General features: G+C 44.4%; 2 protein-coding genes across 5 annotated transcripts in view; one reads left to right on the forward strand and one right to left on the reverse strand.

The window, feature by feature from the left end:
• TFDP2 (transcription factor Dp-2) overlaps nt 1-15,601 on the forward strand; it is a 215,269-nt gene that overhangs the window by 182,103 nt on the left and 17,565 nt on the right. For 2 of the 3 annotated variants that reach the window (XM_044383454.3, XM_048216264.2), the window contains exon 12: nt 2,724-2,798. In XM_044383454.3, coding sequence (XP_044239389.1) covers nt 2,724-2,757 — 34 coding nt within the window. In that variant the 3' untranslated portion in view covers nt 2,758-2,798. Of the gene's footprint in view, nt 1-2,723; nt 2,799-5,760; nt 6,280-15,601 lie in introns of those variants that run through there. The other variant, XM_057316016.1, reaches the window with a different exon arrangement.
• Nucleotides 14,387-15,601, reverse strand: part of ATP1B3 (ATPase Na+/K+ transporting subunit beta 3) — a 41,168-nt gene continuing 39,953 nt past the window's right edge. For both annotated transcript variants that reach the window (XM_026497163.4, XM_057316020.1), the window contains one exon: nt 14,387-15,390. In XM_026497163.4, coding sequence (XP_026352948.1) covers nt 15,217-15,390 — 174 coding nt within the window. In that variant the 3' untranslated portion in view covers nt 14,387-15,216. The remainder of the gene's footprint in view (nt 15,391-15,601) is intronic.

Raw genomic sequence — 15,601 nt, forward strand, 5'->3', positions numbered from 1 at the left:
GCTGGAACACTTGCTTGGAAGAGGTGGGAGGAAAGGTCACCACTGCTTATAAGCTCAGGAATCATAAGCCAGTGTCCACCTCGCTTGGGAATACTCAACCTTCACTGTCTGTGTAAGGGAAACCAGTGAAAATCTTTTTTCTGGGAAATTAGAAATTCTCTAACAATAACCTAGAATCAGGAACTCATTTGTTATACATGGACTGTCTTTCATCTTTGTAAATTCAGGGCCTGTTACAACAGCTGATATATAATAATAGGCTCTCAGTCTTAATGTATGAATAAATGAAAAAGTGACTTATGAGCTCTTCCAAAGTTTGTTGACCTTTTGGTTAGTTTTGAATAAACAAATAATGCCCTCACGTTCAGCACATATGATCTGGCCAAAGCCTGGGCAAGTTTCAAAGATTGGCCTCTTGCCACCCTGTGTTCTCACTTCTGCTGGATTGAGTCCAGAGAGGACAGGACAGAGAAAAGGGTGAACAGTTGCAAAGGTGAGGCATTTGCCTGGCTCTGGAAGCAACTGGGTAGTAGTAGCAAATAAGCCGATCTAAGCAGAAAAAAATACCGTGACTCCTAGGGAGGAAGCTCGAAGGGACACCGGACCTTAGTCACCCGCCTCTGGTTCCTAGATACTCATAGCCTCGTCCTTTCTAGCACTTGTCCATCAAGCCGACTGCTTTTCCAACCAACCCGGGCCTGTGTACTGGATCCTTTTTCTCCTGCCCAGAAAGGTTAATAGTTTATTTGCTATAAACCCAGACAAGACCATGGAAGTATGAGGGCTATGTATCTTTGATAAGTCCCAAGCCAGTATGGCCCATGTTTCAAAACCAAAAACAGCTGCTTTATTCCCCCTCCCCCAGTCCTTTACTAGCTAGTTGTCTGCTTGCTACCATTAACATGCTTGTTCTAACCGGCAGCCACTGGATTCTTCCATACCTAAGTGTGGGCAGCTGTTAACAAGAGAACACTTGCCCAGAGAAGCCAGAGAGCATGGGAGGGAATGAGTGTTTTATACAGTCAAAAACAGATGACTAAGAACTACATCAAGAAGTCCGTAATACTTCAGCGGCTCCCATGTGAATTTATCTGTAGTATCTTCCCAGGAGAAGCTCCAGCAGTACCGAAGGCAAGTGACCACCCCAAAGTCATGGAGACCAAATCACTTGCAAAAAAGCTAGTCAGAGAAACTTCCACACCCAATCTTTGCATCCAGGGAGGGAAAAGCCTTAAATTCCAGAGGGGCCAACACAAGGCATCAGGCTACTGCTCCAAGCCTGAGTTCTGAGAGGTTTGCCAAACATTCACCCCACCCTCATCTTAAGTCTAAAGACAGTCCTGTTTAGACCCCTGATTTTAAAGGTGAGCTTTCAGGGGCGCCTGGGTGGTGCAGTTGGTTGGGTGTCTGACTCTTGGTTTTGGCTGGGTCGTGATCTTGGGATTGTGGGATTCAGCCCCAAGTTGGGCTCCCTGCTCAGTGTGGAGTCTGCTTGAGATTCTCTCTCTCTCTCCCTCTCCTTCTGCCCCTCCCTCACTTCACGCGCACATGCATGCTCTCTCTCAAATAAATCTTTAAAAAATAAAAGGTGAACGGAGTCCAGGGATATTCAATCAGAAGCCCATTTAAAAATGCCTCCTGGTGGGTGCCTGAGTGGTTCAGATCATGATCCTGGGGTCCTGGGATTGAGCCCGGCATTGTACCCTCTGCTTAGCAGGGGAGTTTGCTTCTCTCTCTCTCCTTCGGCCCCTCCCTATGCTCATGCTCTCTCTCGCTCACTCTCAAATAAAAATAAAATCTTAAAAAAGGCCCCCCAGATCAGACACAGAGCCTGTTTTCCCCCTACATTCTGCCCCCATAGGTGTATTAATAGGCTAGGGATGTACCTCTCTTAAGGAGAAACTCTTTTAGTCCTTGGTTTGTAAATTGAATTAGTGGCTAGTCCAGTGGGTAGAAATGCTTTTCCACCCCCAGGAACTGCCACAAACGCTGAGCAAGTCTCCTAAGCTGAACAGCTGACACTCGCTCCAAAAGCTCATGGTGATGAGTGTAGGGAATGTGCCTAACAAAATTGAGGACTCCCGTGGCCAGAGAATGAAGCACAGGAGGGAAGAGAGAAATAATTTGTTTCCCAAAAAACTAATCTTTAACAACAATAATAAGAAGCTAAGACATACAGCACTAATTGCCAGGCACTGTTCCAAGTACTTAGCCCTATTTTACAAACCAAAACTCAGAAACAGCTTGGGCATGGGCCTGAGAAAGGATTTAAACCTAAGCAGTTGTGAAAATTAATAAAAGGAAAACTCATTTAGAATGGAGTGGGGAGGCCAGGACGTGCAGGTCTCGCGCCCTAGCACTCCCGGTGATTGCAGGCCCAACGGGAAGACAGGCAGCTTGCAGGTGATTAGCACGTGACGCCCCTTTACTACATGTAAGGACAGGGTTCCTCCTCCGCCCCGGCAACAGCCCAGCCAATGAGAGACCGTCACAATCAGCCAATCAGAAGCCACTATACTGCGAACTCCCCGTTTATTCCAATGGGCTTTTTGTTTATAACAGCCCCTCCCAGTCCCCTTTGCGCTATAAAAGAGTTTTCCTCTCTTTGGTTCTGTGCGCTGCTCTATGGTTTTGCCATTGCGCGTTTGTTCTGGGCTGGAGTTCTCTGTTTCCAAATAAACCCTTTTTTTGCTGGTAAAATAACTGGCAATTTTATGTTTAAGGTTAATCCAGTCTGGCTCCAGATTGGGCGTTTAAGAATTGTGCTCCAAGCCCCTCCACAGCAGTCATCAAATCTGGTAAGTGTACTGGTGAAGTTTTATACGGGGGCGGGGGGGGGGGGATCCAGGTCAAACGGTTTGTGGGTCATTTGGCACAGAGTTGGTGATGGGGGCAGGAGGTGGTCAATTCTCTGGGTCTGGAAGGAGTCAGATCCAGTCCGAAGAGCTGTGCAGTTTGGACAGTTGCACAGAATGGGAAAAACAGGAAGTTAAACAGTGGGGGCACACAGGGAAGGGGTGCTTATAAAGACATGCACACTAAGATCAAATCGAAATGCTAGAATTCATGGGATCGTAGGTCTGGAGTAAAGACCAGAATTTCCAGCGTGGGCTCCCCTAAAAAGCCAGAGAGGGCCCTGGACTGTTACTAGCATCTTGCTGGCTTCCGTTCCACCCTTGAGAAGGGCAGCCTCCACTCTGCCTCCTTGCCTCACACGCATTTCAGAATAGTCAATGAAGGTGAAAGTGGTTGGCACTATCTTGGAGCGTTGAATTCTGAGGAAGATTCCTGAGGAACTAGGGCCAAGCTAATATGGCCAGAAGTCAGTACAACAGGTGACAAGTGCACGTGCCTTGGATGCTGGGGCGTTCTAGCCGGCACTGTCTGGGAGGAGAGACCGAAAGCCACCAGAGTGCAGGTCTTAGCCCTGGAGGGGCTGACAGTCACAGTTAAGAAAAAAATACACACTTTCAAGACTTGGAATTTGGTGTCACAAAGTAGCAGGAACAATCAAGTGGAACTCAACACTCAACAAAGAAGCACAGACTAGCCCTGGGCAGGCCTTGGAACAGCGTGGGTGAGCTTTGAGCGGCTTGTCCCTGGGGCAGGTGGAGAGAGCCACGTTGCTGGCAGGCAGGGGCGGTCAGAGCCCAAGATCCTGTCATGAGAGATCCACAAAAGATGGCGACATAGTACTTGGAGGGGTTAAAAGGTGCCAGGCTGTCATCTAGAAGACCGGATTGGCTGTGTTTATACTCAGCTGCTGCCGGAGCTCAGAGCACAGACGGTGACCATCTCCTCCATCACCCCGGCCACCCCTAATCAGAAGGTTCATAGAGGAAGAGACATCCCAGAAAACCCATTGGGATTATGGAGAGAACATGGGCCAGTGACTGCTGTTTGCATCTGCAGGTTCTTCACCACAGGAAGAAACCACTAGTTGTGGTTCCTTTAGTGAGACTGCCACGGAGGCCTGGGGCCCCTGGAATCTGGCTGATGCTTGGGGGGGATCCGTGTTATGGAACCACCTTACTTCAGATAGCTAATTAACAGACTGTCTTGGATGGATTCTGGGACAGCCCCTCTGTAAAATAGCTGCTACTCTGAACGATCCAGGTGATCGTGAAAGTACCATATATGAGGTTTTCAAAGCGCCTTGGCACTACTTTTAAGCCATAATATCTTGGTTCATGTATTTCCAACATACTTAGAAACATGTTGGGGGAACTCACTGAAAAACCATGACTGCCAATTGATCCTTGAGCTGGGCCTGTGCTCCTCACCCCTCCTCCCCTGTCCTTGAAATGTGGGTTCTGTTTGCCTTTCCTGCTCCCAGAGGCTGCTGCAAGAACACGGCCTTGAGATAATGATGTGGTGTCGAGAACACCTGCTGAGTATATGTGACTGAACCTAGTTAAGGCCTTTAGATAAGCTTTCAAGATTTGGCACGCAGGTGTGAGGATTCACTCCTCTTGCTGCCTCCCAAGGTGAACCTTAAAATTAAGATCCTTTGCTTATAAAACTGCCACCTACCCATCTGGAGAGGCCTGCCTCTTCCATTGGCTTCTCCCTGCCCTCCACGTATGGGGGCCAGTGTCCAGTTTCACCCAGGAAGCTCCTGAGATTATGAACCAACATCACAATATTCTTTTCTGATTAATATGGATTTTAAAATTCTGCTGGCGACACAGGCTAACCTTGTCCATTGGAGTTATTAAGGATTTGCTAGAACCTTCTACAGTCTTTTATTGTCTTAGAGTAAAAATTTGTCTTTTTTCCATTTTTTTTAACTTAAATAATTAACATACAGTGTAGTACTAGTTTCAGAGGTAGAAGTCAGTGATTTGTCAGTTGCATATAGCACCCAGTGCTCATTACATCATGTGTCCTCCTTAATGCCCATCACCCAATTACTCCATCCCCCCCACGTACCTCCCCTCCAGCAACCCTCCGTTTATTCCCTATAGTTAAGAGTCCCCTATGGTTTGTCTCCCTCTCTGATTTCATTTTATTTTTCCCTCCCTTCCCCTATGTTCATCTGTTTTCTTTCTTCCATATGAGTGAGATCATATGATAATTGTCTTCCTCTGATTGACTTATTTCGCTTAGTGTAATACCCTCTAGTTCCATCCATGTCATTGAAAATGGTAAGATTTCAATTTTTTGATGGTTGAGTAGTATTCCATTGTATATATATACACCCCATCTTTATCCATTCATCTGTTGATGGACATCTGGGTTCTTTCCATAGTTTGGCTATTGTGGACAGTGCTGCTATAAACATTGGGGTGCAGGTGCCCCTCGGGATCACTGCATTTGTATGCTTTGGGTAAGTACCTAATGGTGCAGTTGCTAGGAATAGGACAGCTCTATTTTTAACTTTTTGAGGAAACTCCACACTGTTTTCCAGAGTAGCTGCATCAGCTTACATTCCCACCAACAGTGTAAGAGGGTCCCCCTTTATCCACATTCTTGCCAACATCTGTTGTTTCCTGACTTGTTAATTTGAGCCATTCTGACTGGCGTAGGGTGGTATCTCATTGTGGTTTTGATTTGTATTTCCCTGATGCCGAGTGATGTTGAGCATTTTATACATTTTGGATACTAGCCCTTTATCTGATAAGACATTTGCAAATATCTTCTCCCATTTTGTAGGTTGCCTTTTAGTTTTGTTGACTGTTTCCTTTGCTGTGCAAAAGCTTTTTATCTTGATGACGTTCCAATAGTTCATTTTTGCTTTTGTTTCCCTTGCCTTTGGAGACGTGTCTAGCAAGAAGTTGCTGCGGCCAAGGTCGAAGATGTTGCTGCCTGTGTTCTCAAGGATTCTGATGGATTCCCCTCTCACACTTGAGTCTCTCATCCGTTTTGAGTCTGTTTTTGTGTGTGGTGTAAGGAAATGGTCTAGTTTCATTCTTCCGCATGTAGCTGTCTAGTTTTCCCAACACCATTTGTTGAAGAGACTGTCTTTTTTCCATTGGATATTCTTGCCTGCTCTGTCAAACATTAACTGACCGTGTAATTGTGGGTCTGTTTCTGTTCTGTTCCATTGATCTACGCGTCTGTTTTTGCGCCAGTACCATACTGTTTTGATCACTACAGCTTTGTAGGATAACCTCAAGCCTGGGACTGTGATACCTCCAGCTGTGCTTTTCTTTTTCAAAATTGCTTTGGTGTTTAGGGTCTATTGTGGTTCCATATAAATTTTAGGATTGTCTGTTCTAGTTCTGTGAAAAATGCTATTGGTATTTTGATAAGAGATGCAATAAATGTCTATACTACCCAAAGCAGTCTACATATTTTAAAAATATTCTTCCAATTCAAGAGCATGGAATGTTTTTCCATTTCTTCGTCTTCCTCAGTTTCCTTCATGAGTGTTCCATAGTTTTCTGAATACAGATCCTTTACCTCTTTGCTTAGATTTATTCCTAGGTATCCTGTGGTTTTGGGTGCAATTGAAAATGGGACCGAGGGGCGCCTGGGTGGCACAGCGGTTAAGCGTCTGCCTTCGGCTCAGGGCGTGATCCCGGCGTTGTGGGATCGAGCCCCACATCAGGCTCCTCTGCTATGAGCCTGCTTCTTTCTCTCCCACTCCCCCTGCTTGTGTTCCCTCTCTCGCTGGCTGTCTCTATCCTGTCGAATAAATAAATAAAATCTTTTAAAAAAAAGAAAGAAAATGGGACCGATTCCTTGATTTCTCGTTCTTCTGTCTCCTTGTTAGTGTATAGAACTGTAACTGATTTCTGTGCATTGATTTTATATCCTGCCGCTTTACTGAATCCCATGTGAGTTCCAGCAGTTTTGGGGTGGAGTCTTTTGGTTTTTCCACATAGAGTATCATGTCCTCTGGGAAGAGTGAGAGTTTGACAACTTCTTTGCGGATTCGGATGCTTTTTATTTCTTTTTGTTGTCTGATTGCTGAGGCTAGGACTTCTAGTACTATGTTGAACAGCAGTGGTGAGGGTGGACATCCCTGCGTGTTCCTGATCTTAGGGGAAAAGCTTTCAGTTTTTCCCCATTGAGGATGATATTCACTATGGGTCTTTCCACAGATGGCTTTTATGATATTGAGGTATGTACCCTTGATCCCTACACTGTGAAGAGTTTTAATCAAGAAAAGATGCTGTACTTTGTCAAATGCTTTCTGCATCTGTTGAGAGGATCATATGGTTCTTGTCCTTTCTTCTATTAATGTGGTGTATCCCATTGATTTGTGGGCGTTGAACCATCCTTGCAGCCCAGGAATAGATCTCACTAGGTCATGGTGAAGAATACTTTTAGGGCGTCTGGATGGCTCAGTTGTTAAGTGTCTGCCTTTGGCTCGGGTTAGATCCCAGGGTCCTGGGATTGAGTCCTGCATCGGGCTCCCTGCTCAGTAGGGAGCCTGCTTCTCCCTCTCCCACTCCCCCTGCTTGTGTTCCTCGCTGTGTCTCTCTCTGTCAAATAAATAAAATCTTAAAAAAAAATTCTTTTAATGTACTGTTGGATCCTGTTGGCTAGTGTCTTGGTGAGAATATTTGCATCCATGTTCATCAGGGATATTGGTTTGTAATTCTTTCTGGTGAGGTGTTTGTTTTTGGGAGTAAAGTAATCGTTGGCCTCATAAAAGGCGTTTGGAAGTTTTCCTTCCATTTCTATTTTTTTGGAACAGCTTCAGAAGAATAGGTAAGATTTCTTCTTCAAATGTTTGGTAGAATTCCCCTGGGAAGCCATCTGGCCCTGGGCTTTTGGTTTTTGGTAAATTTTTGATGACTGCTTCAGTTTCCTTACTGGTTATGGGTCTGTTCAAGTTTTTGATTTCTTACTGGTTCATTTTTGGTAGTTTATACCTCTCTAGGAATGTGCCCATTTGTTCCAGATTGTCTAATTTGTTGGCATTATTTGCTCATATGTGCTTAAAAGTGTAATTTTTTCCTTGTTGGCTGTGATCTCTCCTCATTCATTCGTTGTTTTATTTGGGTCCTTTCTCTTTTTGATAAGTCTGGCCAGGGGTTTATCAATCTTATGAATTCTTTCAAAGAACCAGCTCCTAGTTTCATTGATTTGTTCTACTGTTCTTTTGATTTCTTTTTCATTGATTTCTGCTCTAATCTTTACTGTTTCTCTTCTCCTGCTGGGTTTAGGCTTTATTTGCTGTTCTTTCTCCAGCCCCTTTAGATGTAGGGTTAGGTTGTGTATTTGAGACCTTTCTTATTTCTTGAGAAAGGCTTGTATTGCTATATACTTCCTTCATAGGACTGCCTTTGCTGCATCCCAAAGATTTTGAAGAGTTGTGTTTTCATTTTCCTTTGTTTCCCTGAATTTTTAAAATTTTTCTTTAATTTCCTGGTTGACCCATTCTTTAGTAGGATGCTCTTTGACCTCCATGTGTTTGTGGTCCTTCCAAATTTCCTCTTACGATTGAGTTCAAGTTTCAAAACACTGTGGTCTCCAAATATGCAGGAAATAATCCCTGTCTTTCGGTACCGGTTGAAACCTGATTTGTGACCCAGTATACGATCTATTCTGGAGAGTGTTCCATGTGCACTTGAGAAGAATGTGTATTCTGTTGCTTTAGGATGAAATGCTCTGAATATATCTGTGAAGTCCATCTGGTCCAGTGTGTCATTTAAAGCCCTTATTTCCTTGTTGATCTTTTGCTTAGATGATATGTCCATTGCGGTGAGGGGGGTGTTAAAGTCCCCCACTATTATTGTATTATCATCGATATGTTTCTTTGATTTTGTTATTAATTGCCTTGTATAATTGGCTGCTCCCAAGTTAAGGGCATAAATATTTACAACTGTTAGATCTTGTTGGATAGATCTTTTTGTTATTATATAGTGTGCTTCTTCATCTCTTATTACAGTCTTTGGTTTAAAATCTAAATTGTCTGATATAAGGATTGCCACCCCAGCTTTCTTTTGATGGCCATTAGCATAATAAATGGTTTTCCACCCCCTCACTTTCAATCCAGAGGGGTCTTTGGGTCTAAAGTGAGTCTTTTGTGGACAGCATATCAGTGGGTCTTGCTTTTTTATCCAATCTGATCTCCTGTGTCTTTTGATTGGCGCATTGAGCCCATTTTACATTCAGAGTAACTATTGAAAGATACTAATTTAGTGCCATTGTATTACCTGTAAAGTGACTGTTACTCTATATTATCTCTGTTCCTTTCTGATCTGTTACTTTTGGGCTCTCTCTTTGCTTAGAGGATCCCTTTTAATATTTCTTGTAGGGCTGGTTTGGTGATCACATAAGTTTGTCCTGGAACTTTTGTTTTGTTTTTTAATCACTGCTATTTTGAATGACATCCTAGCTGGATAAAGTATTCTTGACTGCGTATTTTTCTCATTTAGCACCCTGAGTATATCATGCCAGTCCTTCCTGGCCTGCCAGGTCTCTGTGGCTGGTCTGCTGCCAATCTAATGTTTCTACCCTTGTAGGTTACCAGCCTCTTGTCCCAAGCTGGGATATTCAGGATATTCTCTTTGTCTCTGAGATTTGTAAGTTTCACTATTATATGTCAGAGTGTTGACCTATTTTTATTGATATTGAGAGGGGTTCTCTGTGCCTCCTGGATTTTGATGTCGGTTTCCTTTCCCAAATTAGGGAAGTTCTCTACTATAATTTGCTCAGATATACCTTCTGCTCCTCACTTTCTTTCCTCTTTTTCTGGGATCCCAATTATTCTAATACTGTTTTACTTTAAGGTGTCACTTATCTCTTGAATTTTCCCTTCATGATCCAGTAGTTGTTTCTCTCTCTCTTTCTCAGCTTCTTTATTCTCCATTGTTTAGTCTTCTATATCATTAATTCTCTCTTCTGCCTCCTTTATCCTAGCAGTTGAACCTCCATTTTTTATTGCATCTCATGAATAGCCTTTTTGATTTCAAGTTGGTTAGATTTAAGTTCTTTTATTTCTCCAGAAAGAGATTCTCTAGGGTCTTCTATGCTTTTTTCATGTCCACCTAGTATCTTTATAATCGTTATTCTGAACTCTAGTTCTGTCATCTTATGTCCATACTGATTAGGTCCCTGGCAGTCAGTACTGCCTCTTATTCTCTTTTTTGAGGTGAGTTTTTCCATCTTGTCATTCTTGCAGAAAGTGGTCATTTTTCTATTTGTAGAGCTGCAGCTACTATTGTTTTAGATCTCTGGTTGAGCCCACAGGTGTTGAGAATGATTTGATAGCTACCTAGCTGAATTCCTGGGACCAGACAAAATTAAGGGCTCCTACTCCTCTGCCATCTTGGGCCAAGATTCTTCCTCCTGTTGTTCTTTCTTTTGGAATGAATTCTCCATCTTGGCATTTTGTCTAGGTCTCTGTCTTCTGTATTAGGAAAGCCTGTTATGTTTCCTGCTTTTTAAAGTAATAGCTATATTAAGAAGAGGTCTGTCCAGGGCCTGACATTTCAGGAAGTATTTCTGGTGTGTGCTGTGTGCACTATCCTGTTGTATTTTGGCTCTTCTTTCCCTCAGATCAGTCCTCTGTAGTTTCTCCTTGCCTGTAGTGTGGACTGTTTGGACCTTGTCCACTGCGTGGCAAGTTTTAACCAGGTGTGTTGTGGTCTGTTAAAAGAGGCTAGGTCTTTATTTCCCCTAGAGCTGAAGCTTTGTAGCACTCTATGGTCAGTAGACTTGGTGCATTTCAGGGGGGTGGGGTGGAGTAGCAGGGTGTGTGTGTGCTGGTCTTCTAGGGGAGAGGCCTGCTCTTGCTCTCTTAGGCACACTTGCCATAGTTCAGAAGTGCCTGCAGAGAGCAGGGTGGGTGGGGCTTGGTGTAAGTGGCTCAAGCCTCCACTGTGGGGCTCTATGCGGCTCACTGAAGTCAGTCCATGCCAACTCGTGGGGGTAAAAATTGGCGTCAGCAAGCTCTCTGGCCCTGAGAAGGGAGATGTGCCTGCCGCTGTTCAGGAAGCTCTCAGAGGAGAGCGAACAGTCTCCTGTCCTTTGTCCCAGGCATCCTTCAGATCCCTGCCTTCACCCTGTGTGGGAGCCGTCTGCCCACCAGCAGCACCGTGCTCCTGTGTTTTATCGCAGGTGTGTGGTTGGATTTCAGAACTCCAAATTTTAGGGACCCAGCACGGTGCGGAGCTGCGCTGATCCTTTGGGGGAGGGTCTTACCCCGCTGTGGCTAGTGCTGGTTTGTCCCAGAAGGGTAGTTGCGTGAATGCGGCAGGGCCTTGGAGTTTATGGTAAAGCACAGCAAGAAGCCAGAGTCCCAGGTTAGCTGCCTGCAGCAGGTGCCTCTGCTTATATGCTAATGGTGGCACCTGCTAGCTCTTTTGTCTAGTGAGAGGCAGTGTCACTTCTCCCAAATGCACTCTGAGAGGGGAATGGTCTCTCCCAGAGACCCAGGGGATCCTCGGACCACACTGTCCACTCCTAAGCCTCTGCCCTCCTTCTCCACAGGAGCAGTGCTATGCCCGCCTGCCCCCCCACCCCCGCCCCAGTCGATGGCACAGAACTTCAGACATTGAGCTCTACTGCTTGTAAAAACTTACGATGATCAGCCCCTCTCGTTTTCCCCATCAATGGTTTTGGGGAAGTATTCTTGTGCAATGCCCTGTGTGCTGCACTCACTCTGTCTTCTCTTTCCATGATCAGGGCTCCCTCCCCTCTGCAGCGATCCTTTTCTCTCCCAAATCTGCGCTTCCTATCTTCCAGACGGCCTCTTTCCTCCCTCTAGCTGTGTTTTCTCAGTCCTCAGAGCAATTTCCTGGGTATTCAGAATGATTTGCTATTTATCTAGCTGTGTTCCAGGGATGAAGCAAGCACAGAGCCCCCTACTGCTCCACTACCTTAACTCCTCCCCCTCTTATTATTATTGGGGGGGTGGGTTTAGTTTTGGTTATGTTTCACTGTCTTCCAGATCACCGATCCATTCTTCTGCATCCTCTTATCTGTTGGTTTCTTCTAGTGTATCTTTCATTTTATTTTATTCAGCTGTGATTGGTTCTTTTTAGTATTTTCTTTTTGTTGAAATTGTGGATGCATCCACTCTTCTCTCCAGTCCAGTGAGCATCTTTATGACCATTACTTTGAACTATCAGGTAGATTGGTTTTCTCCTTTTTAGTTTTTCCCCCCATGATTTTATCTTGCTCTTTCATGTGAAGCATATTCCTCTCATTTTGCTTGACTTTGTGTTTCTCTGAATTAGTTAGAATAGGTACTTCTCCTAAATTTGGAGAAATGGTCTTGCATGTGGTTTTCACCTTGTGTAGACGGTGTATGCCTGGCAACTTCGTCTGTCTAGACTTGCGGTGGCATGGGCCAGGTTCCTAGAGCACTCCAAGATGGGGTTGCCCTTGGCGGGATGCTGAAGCGGAAGTGGGCATGGTGTGGGGTGGTCCTGTGAGTCTACATCCAGACAGAACCTTGGCAGTATAGCTAAAGCCGATGTTGGCACAGGCCGTGGCAGTCCTGGGGCTCTCCAAAGGGCCCCCTGGCAGGACAGCTTAAGCTAGAGTGAGTACACACCAGGCTGTCCTGGTGTGCACCACGCTGCCTTGGGCCGATGGGTGTAAGGGGTCAGGGCCTCACCGTAGTACCTGGACCCAGCTCCCGTCTGTGATTATGAAGGTGGAGGCTAATGTAAGTGGTTGCAATCACCAGTCCCTCCAACCCAGAGTTCCAGCAGCTCCCCTGCATTTGGTAGAGTTCCAGTGCCGAAATTTTTATATTCTCATTGCCCTTTTAAATGGCAGTTTTCTGTGCCCCAGACAGTCAAATCTGTTCAGTCTTTAGTAGTATTCTGCCCCACTGCGACAATGTCAGTGTTGGAGTTTCCCTTTGTTGCGGTCTTGTCCCTCTTGCCATTCTCCATGTGGTCTGTCTTGTGCAGCTGTCGTTAGCCGTCTTCGGGAGAAACTGCTCTATATGTGTAGATATGGTTATGTCCATGGAGGGGAGTTAAGGGTCTTTACCTTGCCATCTTGGACCCCCCCCCCAACCTGCTGAAAATATTTAAGTGTCAGCTAAAGTCAGCTGACAGTTGAATCTTCTCCGTCCGCTGGTCAAACTAGTGCTAGACCCAATCACCAAGGATGCACATCTGGTTGGCTGTAGTCCTTTGGTCCCTTGTTATTCAAACTGTGGCCTATGGGTAAGCAGCACGGCCATGACTTGAGAGACTCTATATCCAACAATTTCCTCTGGAACCAGAATCTGCATGGTAAAATGGTCTGAAGTTCTGAGGAAAATGTGAAATGAAACAGAAATGCAGACTCAGATTGTGTCCAGAGTCTCTTTCATTCCCAAGCTCTTCATCTGCATCACGCTGACCCTCCCCTCAACACTTGTCTCCTGCGAGGGACCTTCCTAGGGCAGTCATACCCCACCTCCTTGGACACTTGCACATCACTGCCATTACCGTGATTACCATGCCACAGCTTGTCCCAGAGCCTGTCCCATTTCCCTCTCATCTTCGAGAAACCATGTCTTCGTCTCTGTATCCTCAGTCTGGTACATCATTACCTGGCACACAGCAGGCCTGTGATAGTTGTTCACCACCCCCCCTAATTTCGGTAGAAGGCTAGGAATTGGGTAGGTCAGCTGAGGTCACTCAGCAGTCAGGGGGTTGAGACATACCCAAACTCCTGAACCAGGGAGGTACAAGTATCATTTAGGGATTTCTGTCTGTATCTCATTTTTATTCTCCCCAAGCCCACTGCCCCATTTGGGATCTCTCCATTCTTGTTTCATGTTCTGAGAACTAGTTTGTTTTTATCTAAGCTCATTAAAACAGAACTTTCATCTGTGTTTTACTTCAAAGACACACAAATGCAAATTTAATGGAATACATAATATGAATTCCACAGGAGCCAAAACTGACAATGGAAAGCCTGTTCACGCTGGACCAGCTAAATGGTGCTCTAGCTGCAGCCCGTGACGTAGCTCCGGCATCCCAGCATTTGTAAAATGGTTTTCCACTCTTGAGAGAGAGCGCGCAGAAAGGAAAATCAAAGCCCCAAAACATTTGCTTTATTAACAGCTCCAAAAATCATTTTCTTTAGTTAAAAAGATTTCTAAAACAAAGATCTGTTGTTATCACTAAGATCTTAGTGCCAGCGATCCCAGTGGGGTGGAGAGGCTGCCACTGGGTCACCAAGAGCACTCATGCTCTCTCCAGACAGCTGTTCCTGGGCCAGCTGGGCTGCGTCCCACTCATTCTGGCTTGCGCCAACACAAAGAAAACCAAGACTGTCAGCGTTGGCCTTTTTATGGATAGAAATAAAAAACTGGCTTAAACCAAAGATCATATAGGAAGCACACCTTTATCAACAGAGGAGGCAGTAGCTCACATTATGACAAAGAATCATACCAATACACATTGATAGAAAATATTTCACACAAGTCAAAGAATGCTGAAATTAAACTGGTCTGAAGCTTTGAATAAGTTCCGAGTTTTTGTATTTCACAATTTATATTTTTATTAGAGTCCACAGTCTGCTAAATAAAAGCAGTAACAAGATATTTCACAAACTATTGTACAATTTAAATCATGAATTTAATTTCATAAAAAATTAGGTGCATATCCATAGTGGCTAACTTAAAAATGCTGTTTCATCTATGGTCTAAAGTACTTTATAAGAGATTTAGTTCCAGCACTAAAAATAAACCCATCGGTATATATATTTTTTACATGTTTTACAACATAAAGTTTGTGCTCTTAATCAAAAAGATCCACAGACTAATTCAGCATGTAAAAAATGATTTTACAAAACATCAAGTCCACCTTTCAAATCCACTTTTATTTTTTTCCTCCTCACATACAGTACTCCCCCCCACACCACGTTTCTTGCAGCTAGAGAGTCACTTGATGACGATCAGGTACCATTTTATCCCTAAAACTTTGCTGGCATCAAAATATGACAGTTAACCAGTGTTAAGTCTATAAAATATTTACATAGCACAGCACAGGAAGCTTTAAGACACTTGGCAATTAAACCACATAAAAATAAGACAAGACCCCCATACTACGTGTTCAGAATTGGCGTTCGTGGTCCCTATCTGGCGACTGTACACTGGTTCAGAAGGCAGCAGAGGCAACAGGCAGTTACTTGAGAGGACACTGAACGTTACGATCTGGAAGCACATTATGATGTTACCCCAGTGTCATGTACCACCCCACCTTTCTCCAAGGTGGTCTCATAATTCTAGAATGGCAGGTCCAGCTGATACAAAATGAGGACAGACAACACAACATTTACTCTGTGGAGATACCCTAACTCCTACTATGCGCGTGCTGTGACTTTGAACACAACTCGTCCTAAAAACTTGTCACGGTCATCCTGGTTTTTTAGGTTGGGGGATCCATCAATCTTGCACTCGACTGTTACTTCATTTACGGTACTGCTGGTAGCATTAAAGGAGACCTGGACAGCAACTAACGGCTGCAGATAGCTCACCTGGCAAATAAAGGAAAATACATGAATTCCAATTCTATAGTAACTTCGTTCACACTTTATCAGGAGTTGGTTTGTTCTGGAAAATTTAAAAAACAAGTCTTTATTACATGCTTTTTTTCTTTTGAACTGGATACTCATTTTTCACTTAAATTTTTACAGCTAGAAGGGTTTAGATGGCTATGAATGTTCCTGTGAGCACTGCATAGGTTGG

This window comes from Ursus arctos, unplaced genomic scaffold (genome assembly GCF_023065955.2).
Source record: "Ursus arctos isolate Adak ecotype North America unplaced genomic scaffold, UrsArc2.0 scaffold_20, whole genome shotgun sequence".
NCBI lineage: Eukaryota > Metazoa > Chordata > Mammalia > Carnivora > Ursidae > Ursus > Ursus arctos.